Source organism: Sprattus sprattus (genome assembly GCF_963457725.1).
Source record: "Sprattus sprattus genome assembly, chromosome: 9".
Taxonomy (NCBI): Eukaryota; Metazoa; Chordata; class Actinopteri; order Clupeiformes; family Clupeidae; genus Sprattus; species Sprattus sprattus.
The window spans coordinates 6,867,215-6,879,714 of NC_137928.1; the positions used below are offsets into that span (position 1 = coordinate 6,867,215).

Consider the following 12,500-nt stretch of genomic DNA (forward strand, 5'->3'; position numbering starts at 1 on the left):
TCTCTCTTTTCGCCCTACCCCCCCCCCCCCCCCTTCCCACCCTGAGGGTCTCACCAGGGTCTCTTAAAGGAGCAATCTCTGTCACCCCTGTCAGATTGGACACACATCACTGATGTAGGGCGCTGGGTCATTGCGCCTGACACCCGCAATAATGTCACTCTATATACACACACACACACACACACACACACACACACACACACTCTCTGTCACTTGCTCATTGCCAGCTCATAATTATATCACTTTGTGTCAGAGGGACAGAGAACAGACACACACACACACACACACACACACACACGCTCTCTCTCTCACTGCCTCCTCAACAGTAATGTCACTGCACACACATAAGTTGTCATTGCCCCCTCCAGAATAATGTCACAATAAACACACACACACACACACACACACACACACACACACACACACACACACACACACACACACACACACACACACACAGCCCCCCAAGCTGTTATAATAATAAGCGTAAAGGCTCTCTCTTTATCTGATGACATTTATGCCTGTCACTGGATGTAAACAGGCACCACTGAGATCAGTGAGGGGTTTTAGTGATGAATGTGACAGCTGACGGACGTGACAGACGTGACAGCACGACGGCCAAGGCAAATCACTGCTGTCTATGCCTCAATATGTGTAAACAAACTGATGAAAAGAAAGGGAATTAACTGTCAGGTTTCGAAGTTGAATTTCGAGATTCACAAAATGTAAAAAATAAACTGCATCTTTTAAGAGCAGTGCTTCATTAGCCGGTTTCTGGGAGGAGGGCCAAAGTTAGTCATTGTGTATTAGTGGAATGACACAGAAACACACACACACACACACACACTGATACACACACACACACACACACACAGGGAGTGAGTCAGCCTGGGGAACGTGGTCTAGAATGTTCTCTCACTAACACACACACATCGGGTGTTTTCATCAGGCCGATCAGTGCGCTCATGGTTGGGTAGACAATGCGACTTACAGGAGTGTAAGTAAAATAAAATAAAATAAAAAACAGAAATAAAAATGTCAACCCTGTTCTCTCCAGCAGCAGCAGCAGGCCCAGGTTTGTAATTTGCGATTAGTGCATGCTGCAAAGCTCCATATTAATCCTGGATAAAGCAGCACACACACACACACACACACACACTCGGCCAAGAAGCCAGGACAGCCAATGGCTGAAAAAAAAAAAGTTTTCGGAGACACACCCCCCATATATGATTCCATCTATAAACTCTATCTAGATACGAGCACACTCTCTCCTTAACCCTATTACCTGAGAGCTACACAGTCTCTGAACTGTAGTTTAATGTAAATAGATGAAAATGTTAAAGAGTTCAAGCATGCATCTGGCAGGGTCATGGAGGGACTATTTGGCCTCCCTCCACGGATGTGTGAGTGTGTGTGTGTGTGTGTGAGTCCCTACCAGCCAGCTGGTGTGTGTGTGTGAGAATGTGCTGGTGGCCGCGCTGCAGTCAGTCAGAGCAGAAGGGGATTTGTGATTAGGCGGAGTTGAGGAAGCTCCCGCTGTTCTGGGTAACCGCGCTTTGGATGGGAGGTTCAACCGAACCACTTAAGACGCTCAAGAGTGTTACTCAATATCAGATAAATACACCCCCTCCACACACACACCCCCTCCACACACACACACACACACACACACACACACACACACACACACACACACACACACACACACACACACACACACACACACACACACACACACACACACACACACACACACACACACACACACACACACACACAAATACCTGACATGGCGAGATTGAAGATTGGGATCAGTCCTGTCTGAGAACTCTGATTTCTGCCATAACTCATACCGTGCTCAACACCGACTATGGACGCGCACACAATTATAAAGACCCCACACAGACACACAGAAGTACTCACACTAAGACACATATACACACATACAATCACAAATACAGCTGCACACATATACAGATAGAACATGTATACACACATACACATTTGCCTACAGACATGCAAATACACACTCAAATTGTCCACATAGAATGCAGACTTCAACATGCACACATGGATACTTTTAGCGCAATCATACCTTGGTCGTTAATCCACTCTACATACACACTAAATACACACTCAAGTTGTCCACATGGAATGCAGACTTCAACATGCAAACACACACACAAACACGGTCTGGAATCGGATACTTTGAGTGCAATCATACCTTGGTCGTTCTGCGCAGGCTCCTTAGGATGTTCCTCCTCTTGGGGTCCTCTCCTTCCTCGTTCAAGGAGTTGTCTCCTTTGTGTGTCCCCACCTCATCCTCCTTGACCTTGGGCGGCCCGCCCATCTCGTCATCACTGCCTATGGAGAAGCTGGTACGGTAGGTGCTGAACTTGCCCAGACGTTTGGAGCGGTCGCGGTACAGCCTCGGCTTCACCCCCACGGCCGACAGCTTCCGCCGGCGCTCCAGCGAGCTGCTGTCCGCCTCGCTGTCCGAACCGTTGCCGCCGCCATTCGAGTGGCTCTTGTTGGCGTTGCGGATGGTGATGATCTTGCCCTGTGTGCTGTCATGGGGCACGGAGTAGATATTTTCTTCCTCCGTAGGCCGAGGCTTCGTCACCGCGTCCATGGGCTCGGCGTAATCGGAGGGGTCGTATCCGCTGTCACTGCTCGGTGCCCACGTCACAGGGGGCATCGAGCGGCGGTCCATGTAAGAGCCGACTTTGAAACTAACCGTGGGCTTGGGCCGCACCTGGGGAGGCACCTTGTTGTTGATCTTGCTCTCGAATATCTCGGAGATGACTGAGAAAGCGTCGCTGACCTCCAGGTGAGTGGACAACGTGCTGTCCTCCCTGAGGGTGGGGTACGGTGGCGAGGACTCGACATCGTCCTCGGAGTCCAGCAGAGTGGTGACGGGGCTCGGTGAGCCACATCGGGGCGAGTGGACGCTCTCGGTGGTGCTGCACGCCTCCGCCACGTTGTCGTACATGTGCGTGGCCTCGACAATCGTCCTCTTCTCCACGACCTCCTTCAGGAAGGGCTGGAAGAGGTCTATTCGGTGCAGCCCACCCACCACCCCACCGGGTCCACAAACCACTTTACTGAAGCGGGCCTCGAGCTCATGAGCCAGCTCTTCGCCCTGTGACACTTGCTCCCGGGCCATCTCGTAGTCCACCAGCTCCGCCTGGCTCTCCCCGACGGCGAGGAGCTGCACGGGAATGATGTCCTGCACCTCACAGAGGAAAGCACACAGGGTTTCCATGGACGCCTTCCTCTTGGCAGAGTACACCGCGATGTAGCCGTGAACCAACCGGCTCTTCCGCAAGGAGAAGGAGGAGTGGTAGGAGAGCAGGGAGAGGTCTATGCTCTGTTTCTGGCTGCCGACTGGAAGCTCCAGCAGCACTGAGGTGCCGCTGGTGAGGCTGGATGACGGCCTGCAATGCTGCGGCAACAGGAAGGGCGAGAGGAGCTGTTCCACATCGTAGGAGTCTCCACACATCAGGCACATGATGATGCGTAGGTCCGCGTCCGAGCTCTGCTGGGCATGCTGCTCCCTGAAGATGGGCACGGGAGGCGGAGAGGTGCTGCCCACACCACTCGGGGACTTGCGGGACTCCAGGAGGTCCTTCAGGAAAAGGTTGATCTGCTTCTCGTTCACGTTGCGCCCGTAGCCGGTTCCGGGGGAGGCCGGCTCCAGGTAGGTGCACTGCAGCTTGCCAGCAACCTGCTGCCCCTGGAAGATCAGGCCATGGGCGGTCTCACCTCCGATGTCTCCCACAGAGCCCACACCTCGCTTGGTCACGAGGAGGAGCGACATGGGGAGCATGGACAAGCTGTTCTCCCGTCGGCTAATGGTAGACTCCCGTAGCTTTTCGATGCTGTCCATGACGTACGATAAGGACTCCTTGGAGTTGTAGAGGCAGAGGCAGCCGTGTGGCGTGAAGGTGGGTGTGTGGAAGGAATTGACGGGCAAACGAACGTTGCCCTCGATCGGTCGCAACGACAGCTCGTACATCCTCCCGTCCAGCACGTACTGGTCGTCATTGGTGCACAGCGCCCTGATCTCATTAGCCATTTCCCTCGCCAGACCGTCTTTGCCCAGGATCACCAAGTTGATCCTGTCCACTTTGCCTTCGCCATACTTGGACTTCTGCCCCTCTGAGAAGGAGTAGCGTGTGGGAAATCGAGAGGCCAATACTTGCTCTATCTTGCCGTCAACACAGTGGGGGTTGTTGGGACACGTGTCCTTTGTAGGGTGGTAGACAAAGTGGATGTGCTTCAGCACGAGGGCATCCCGCTCAGCCTGCAGCTTCTGCAGGGCCTTGAACCTCGGTTCTTCGCCTAGAACCTCTTGGATAGTCCCCATTTTCTCCTTGCTGGGCTTGGCATCCAACTCCAACTCGTAGAATAGCTCCGAGTACTCCAGCAGAAGCTCCTGAAAGTCTTCTTTGGCACGGTCGATGATCTCCTTCTGGTGCTTATTGTAGATGTCGAGGTACTCGGTTTCGTCGAGCCACTGGTAGAACTCCTCGTTCATGATGAAGCTTCGAGCCTCTTCCCAGGGTTTCCCGGGAGTGACGAAGGGGGAAATGCTCAGCTTCTCTCTGAACTCCCATCTCATCTCTGCTCGCTTCCGATCATCACGTAGTTGTCCCAGGTGATGCTCATAGACCCCCTCAGCTACAGGCGTCTCCAGTAGATCCTGGGGGATACGCTCATCTTCCATGTTGTCTATGTGCGGTGTCACTTCCCAAGGCGTGTCATCAAGCACCACAAACCACGTGGAAAACTCCCTCTTGGTCTCTATAACCTTCTGAACCCCGGACCAGCTGAGGTGGTCGATCTCATCCAGGTCCGGCACCAGGGTTCTCAAAGCCTGTGGCAGGGTGTTAAGGTAGATTCTGCGTCGCTTCTCGATATGTTCCTGTTTCAGTCTGTGTACGTGCTGCTGGAAGAGCTTCTTAGCTTTGGACGTACCCTCCAGGAAAACGTATTCTTTGTACTCCGTGAACGTCTCCATTCGGCGGTTGATAGTAGGCCACATCTCGTTGTGGTTTTTCACAATGCGGTTGACCAGCCACTCATAGCGGTCCTTGGCCGAAGCTATTTGCTGGCTCTGTTGTTTCAGAGCCTCGAAGTAGGGAATCATCTTAGGCTTGCCGCGACCTTTCTCGATCAACTGTATAAGCGTAATGAAGGCAAGGTCCACATTGACATTTGAACGAGCTGAGGTTTCAACGACCTGTAGGTTCTTCTTCGCCAAGGCAAAGGTGTGCGAGTCCTTGATGTAACGCTCGACTCCCTCATCACATTTCGTCAGCACTAGCACGACTGGCTTCTTGGTTTTGGCCAGCTGGTTCCAGAGGTTGGTGACAAACTTCATCTGGTCGTCGAAGCTGCGGTTCATGCCTCGACTCACGTCCACGCACAGCAGGAAGCCGTCCACCGTCAGCTTCCCCTCTGGCATTTGCTTCTGCTCAAAGTCCTGCTCCAAGCCCAGCTGGTCCGTACAGAAGTACATCAGCTTCTCGGCCGACGCCAACTTGGTGGAGGCGGCCCTCTTGATGTAGGGTTGCAGCGCCGTGCTGCGGTGCGGCTGGAACGTCTGGTCGTCGATGAACTCCGTCTGCTCCACCACGTGCATGCGACACTCGTATCCATCCTCCAGCACCCGGCCGGCCTCGCCCCAGAAGAGGAAGTGGTCATTGTTCACAACGCGACCGCCAAAGTCGCTGGTACTAAGCACGGAGGTGTGGTCTATGTAGAAGTCGTCGGCACTCGGGCGGACAAAGCGATTGCACAGACACGACTTTCCAACCCCACACTGTCCTTTCTCCTTCTCAGTCCCGGACAAACCGACCACAACCAGGTTGTAGAGGGGCGACCGGGCATCCTGCTTTTTAGCACTCATCATCGTATGAACGCACTCATCCTACCATTCCCAGAAGCTCGAGTTTGGACACTGCTGTGCCTATTTTCCATACAAGTGCTTTGAGTTTTTTCCAGGTAAAAAAAAAATTACACAAAAAAAAAAGGTCTATGTTGTTGTTTCCCTTCGATCTGGCTCAGGCTTCGGGTTGAAATCTCTGGGACTGTAGCATCAAAATCCAGTCAAATCCAGTTCAGAAGGAGGACTGAAGTAAGAGGGGTTGAGGGCAAGGGGTGGGGGGGTGAGAGGGTTAGGAAGAGGATACGGAGGGGGCAGGGTGGGGGAGATAGGCAGTTGGAGAGGCTTAGGCGGAAGTGGATGATGTCACTCTATTCCAATCCATCTCATCCACTGCAGATCCAGGAAGCGTGGAGGACCAGGGTCTCAAGTTTATCCACTCCGGTTATGACCCTAAAGAAGAGACAGAGAAGAAGAGAAAAACATAGTTAGCCTTGGCCTTTTAGTTAAAGACTGGACATGTACCATTACGACAATATCTGCTGTATTCTCAGCCAGACGTTCGGAGACCAGAAACTAAATGTACAGTCGTGACATTTCTGTCAAGCTACTGCTGGAGAAATATGCATTAAATCAACAACTGTTCCCTGGAGCTAACAGACCCCTTTTTCCTCCGAATTTGTAAAATCATTTTTTTAATGCCTGCCTCCCCTGAGGCTTACATAATCTTGTGAACGAAATTGCTTGGAATAGAGGAATAAAACTGATGGAGGAGCACAACAGATTAAACCGGAATCCTCCGCTCCACCATGGGAGAGCGTCAGCATTTCTCTGCGACTGGTGATGATGCGGTTATCTGCTCGCACGCACAAAACAGTACACAAATCAAGATGAGATCTATGCTAATCATTTTAGACCTGGAATTGTTTATTAGGCGACAGGACTGAAGAGTTTTTTTTTGTTTTTTGTGGAAGTGGAAGTTTTCCAATGTCTCAGTCTTTTCAGTAGTCCCCACTCACACAAACCGTTGAATTGTCTTGATATTAGAAAGTCACTTCAGTTCTGCACACATGCTGCAAACAAGCTACGTCTCTTACTCTGGCTGTTTACACTCAAACAAAACAAAATATGGAGCTGGATTATGTTCAAGTACTGTTCAGACAAAATACAAAACAGCCGCGGCTCAGTGTGGGCACAAAAAACTAAAGTAATGAAAATGAAGAACACAAGTATACAGTATACATTATTAAGTATACATTGACTGTCTTGCAATCCATACCCTGCTTACTGTCAGTGTACAGTTTGCTGCATGAACAATACAAAGTATTTTCTCTAAAACGCTGTCACAGAGTCCAGAATGAATCTGGAATGGCATGTCAGCCAGACCAGAGCCAGACTCATTCCCGAGATAGTTGCTGGGACTCCGTACAGACAAACAACGCAGCAATCAATTATTACTAAATTCAGTTAGACATGGTGAGGGAAAATGTATGCACAGGATTCTCATCAAGACCCATGATGGTGCACAGCTGAAGGAGCAAGGAAGGTTCTAGACTCGCATCTCAATACTGATAGAAGAGGGCATGCCAGGTTCTAGAAGGTTCTAGAAGAGAAGAGAAGACTCTAGAAGAGTGCATCTAGCTCTAGCCCACACCACTATCCCTCCAAGGGGTCAGAGGTCAGGTAACTACGGGTTACGCACGGGTCCTGCTCAAAGACAACCCTCAAACACAAACTCTACTGTAAACTCTGGAGATGAAAGTACGATGCATTTGGCATGTAGATCAAACAAACAGGGGGAAAAAAGGAAACCGACCTCATAAATTTGATATCTACAGTTGAAATCAGTATGCATTTATTCAAGTATGCATTAAAAAAAAAAAACCTGAGCAACAAACACAGGCTGGCTACTATAATGAAAGCCTGGTTATTGCATCAGATTTCAAAGGCGTATGTCAATACGGGGTTGCTGATGAAACCTAAGGGGGAGCTGAGCTTTATTCATATCGACTGCCCCTCCTGCTAACCCTCCTGGTTCCAGTGGCCTTCTGGCCGCCGTGCGATTAGCTCCTGATCAATACGGGCCGCTAATAGAACAAACAGAGAGAGAGGTGGTCTGAACTGTGAGGGAGGAGGAGGGAGAGTTACGAGGGCATGAAGGCGTGCAGGCTTCACTTAGCCAACACAGAAACACACAACTAGACAAAACCCACCTGTCTACACCCCCCACCCCACACACACACACACACACATTTATTTGCACTCGCTGTATGTAGATATGCACACACACACCTGTGTCTGTTATACAATTTAGTGCGTGGGAGGCATTGATTACTTTCGACTTCAAAACGGGTCCACTCAACGACTAAAGTCATCTCCTCAATCTGGCCCCACAGGTTAAACATCAAATCCACCCATCAACCTGTCGCGCCCTCAGCCTATCAGCCCGCCCCACTTCACTGCTCTCCTCCCCGACCCCCTCCTTCAGCCGCGCCTCACACACACACACACACACACACACACCCACCCTCCCTCCTTCAGCCGAGCCTCCCTCAGTCATCACAGGCCTGAATTGATGGGATGACCTGGTTAATATTCCGTGTCCAGCTGATAAGCTTTTTTTCCCCCTTCGCTTTCACAGGGAAGTTATTATCCTCGGTGATGAAAATGTGTGATGAGAGCGCGCCGTCGACGCGGTAACGCAGCTGCATACGCCAGCATCAGGACCGGGGAACAGGTGGCACTACACAGCTTCAGACTTTTTTTTATTAACAGATAGAGGCCTCGCACATAAAGGACGGGATATGAAAGAAATTATTACTTCTGAAAGAGATGGACGAAGAGTGGGGGACGGAGTGGGAGAGATGGGAATAGCGAGAGAAAGAGAGAGAGAGAGAGAGAGTTGGGGACGGAGTGAGAGAGGTGGGAAGAGCGAGAGAGAGGGAGAGAGAGAAAGAAAACTAATTTCAGCATGCAAGAACTCACCAGGAAAGAAAAAAATAACAAATAACCATGACAGCTGCCTGACTCCAGATTAGCAATGACCCATATACGCACAGACGACACACACACACACACACACACACACACACACTCTCAGGTGTAGGTGCAACGAGTCCATGGACTCATCTCTGCTGCTGCTGGGTTGCCTGCTGGGTTTCAAACCCATTCAGAAAGTCTGTCATCTTATTTAGGAAAACTCTCACTTCTATTTGCCTCCCCTCTTCCTCGATTTCTCTCTCTCTTTTTCCTTCCTCCTCTTCAAGAGCATAGCATTTTCCCTCCCTCCCTCCGAGTCTCTCCCCATCTCTCTCTCTCTCTCTCTTGTTCACTACCGTACCTCGCTTGAACCAGCTCAGTCAGTCTCCAGATTCAACCCTACCCTCTGTCCATCCATGTTCATTTCACTCAGCCTGCGTAAGTGGCATTGGTGTGAGAACACACACACTCGTCCCAGAGATCGGCTGCCGGAAGGCCACCCCCTCCCAGTCAGCCACAGGGGTGCTACGCTAAGAGGACAGCAGCAGAGGCAGAGCCCAACCTCTGTGTGTGTGTGTGTGTGTGTGTGTGTGTGTCGTCTGTGCGTATATGGGTCTCGCAGTACCACCTCCTCCTCCTCTTCATTATACTGTTTCACCCATCAGACCCATCATAGCACTCTTCCTCTTCCTCCACCTCTCCCCTCTTTCCACTGTTACGCCCATCCTCCCTTAGTCCACCCCCTCCTCATCCTCCTGTTCCTGCTGCTGCTGCTTCTTAGACTCTCCATCGTCCTCCCATCAGTACCAATTACAGAGGACGCGACCACCAACCACCACAGCATATGCCCAATTTCAGGCTCCCGCGGATCCGCACCGTAGAAACTTCTAAGACCCTCGATGCCTGTGTAATCCCCTGGAGAGAGCATGGGGATTGGCGAGGGGGGTGTTGGGTCTTAGGAGGGGGTTAAAGCAAATCATGTTATCACTGTTCCAGGTCCCAGCGGATTAGATCAATCTGCGTAAATCAGCCAACGTGTCACTGCTAAGCCCCTATGGAAGCTAAGTACAGTGTAGCATGTAGCATGTAGCGTGGAATATGGGTGTGTCCCCCTCTGTTTCACTGTGCTGTGTGTAGTGTGTTTGACTGTGTTGTGTGTTTGACTGTGTAGTGTGTTTGACTGTGGCGTGTGTTTGACTGTGGAGTGCGGAGTGTGTTTAACTGTGTTGTGTGAGTAACTGTGCCGTGTGGTCATGTGTTTGCACCGCTACACTGAGAACCACAGAAGCTGTTTTGGGGTGAAAAAACGGACTGTTTTGGGGTGTACTCAGTTTTACTTGTGGTTTACTTGTGACTCCTCTATGCCACACGTTCTGCTTTGAGAGCGGGTCGAGGGCGCATGTGATGATTAAGCCGTTAGGCGTTCTCATGGAACATATTTCCTCATGTGCTGACAGGAAGGGGAGTCTAATGTCACAAGGACTGAGTAGCATTCATAATAACAGTTATTATCACATTAAAACCAGCAGTCGTCCACAACAATGGGACATTTCCTGTCGTTTTATGGCGTCTAAAGACCACTATTATGCTAATTGACCCGTGGTGGGTTCATCTCCTACGCAAACATCACAACAGCAGATACACAAACCAATGTTGTATTCTCCCTCCTTCTCCCTCCTTCTCTTTCTTCTCTACTCACTCCTCGTCTTTCTCTCTTCTAAACGCAATGCACACTTCCAGCGAACTTCAAGAACTTCATTAACACACTGGAACTTCATTCACACACTGGAACTTCCTTCACACACTAGAACTTCATTCATACTCTGGATCATCATTCACACACTAGAACATCATTCACACACTAGAACTTCATTCATACACTGGATCATCATTCACACACTAGAACATCATTCACACACTGGAACATCATTCACACACTAGAACATCATTCACACACTAGAACATCATTCACACACTGGAACATCATTCACACACTGGAACATCATTCACACACTGGAACATCATTCACACACTGGAACACCATTCACACACTAGAACATCATTGACACACTAGAACATCATTCACACACTGGAACTTCATTCACACACTAGTCTAGAACATCATTTACACACCGGAAAAGTCACACCTGGCTGTAGGCATAAACAGCACCCTTCTGTCAGCCAATCACAGACGAGAAGAAAGGGGGTTGAGACGGGAGGGGGGGGGGGGGGGGATTGGGGGTGGCTAGTGAGACTCGGGGGGGGGGGGGGGGGTCTCTGTATATGTCTCTTGTGCCCAGCAAGAGATGAGACAAACACCAGGCCAACTGCAGGCCCTGAGGTCGGGCTGCAGTGTGAGTCCAGGAGAAACCACCTCAGGCTGGGAACAGGTCTGGACTAGAGCAGAGTAGAGTAGCCTGCCTGCCTGCCTGCCTGTCTGTCTGTCAGAGCAGTCCAGAGAAACGGGGAGAGACAGAGAGGAAGAGAGAGAGAGAAAGAGAGTGTGTGTGTGTGGGGGGGGGGGGGGTTTAACACTCCTTTATTAGACTACTGTCTAACTTTCTCATATGATCACTACAATGAACACACACACACACAACCTTGGGTGCCAACCAGCGAGGCTTACACCATTACATTAAAGAAAGAGGGGTTCAGGCTCCCTAACTCTTACACTTCAAAAATAATTTGCTCATCAACCTTCAACACAGAGACAGAGAGAGGGAGGGAGAGAGAGAGGGAGAGAACAAAATAATCGTTCTGCTTGTGTGTGAGAGAGAAAGAGAGTAGCAGGCAGTGGAAGACATGAGAAAGAAAGAAGAACGAGTAAGGAAGGACATTATCAGTTACTATGAGTGAGCTACTGAGCATGCCAGCCAGCGCCCAAACGATTGGTGCAGGGGTGAGTGGGTCAAAGGTCGTCGCCCTGAGGCCCATGCCAATCTTCACTGGGAGACGGCGTATCACAGCAATGCTGAGACTGATGGAGTGTGTGAGGATAATCACTCCAGCATGGGCGGACACACACACAAACACATTTACTCCAGAGCATGATTTCTTCTCACGTGCGTAGTTACAAACTCACACACACATGCATTCACAAACCCATTCATGCAAACTGTCGTAGAGGCAAGCTTCCCTGTCTTAGTCTCTCATAGTCACACACTCACATACACATTCACTCTCTTGAAAACACACACACACACACAGTCTCCCTCTCTTTCACACACACACACACACACACACACACACACACAGTCTCCCTCTCTCACACACACAAAATGCGAGGAGCAGCTTCTGATTGTGCTGAGCAGCTTTTAGGGTTTGACCTTTTGACCTTTTCCACAGCTCCCACCGGCCTTGGGCCTCCTGTGGCGTGTCTTAAGGGAGTAGTATAAACAGGTCAAATCCTCACGACCCAGGGGCTCCATTTGTGTGTGTGTGTGGGTGTGTGTGTGTATCTATCTGTCTGTGTGTGTGTCTGTGTGTGTGTGTGTTTATCTATCTGTGTGTGTATATATCTGTCTGTGTGTGCATTTTTCCTCTTCAGGTCAGACACACACACATTCAGGCCCTTTGTGCTTCTTTCCATGCACCCTGGTGGCGGTGATGGTGGTGTGTGTGTGATTATGCG

The 12,500-nt window shown here is 50.3% G+C and overlaps 1 protein-coding gene across 1 annotated transcript in view; it reads right to left on the reverse strand.

The window, feature by feature from the left end:
- Nucleotides 1–12,500, reverse strand: part of arhgap35a (Rho GTPase activating protein 35a) — a 71,858-nt gene that overhangs the window by 18,395 nt on the left and 40,963 nt on the right. Inside the window, 1 exon segment of the mRNA XM_080845117.1 lies at nt 2,225–6,343. Within this exon segment, the coding sequence (XP_080701243.1) occupies nt 2,225–5,917 (3,693 nt within the window). The 5' untranslated portion in view covers nt 5,918–6,343.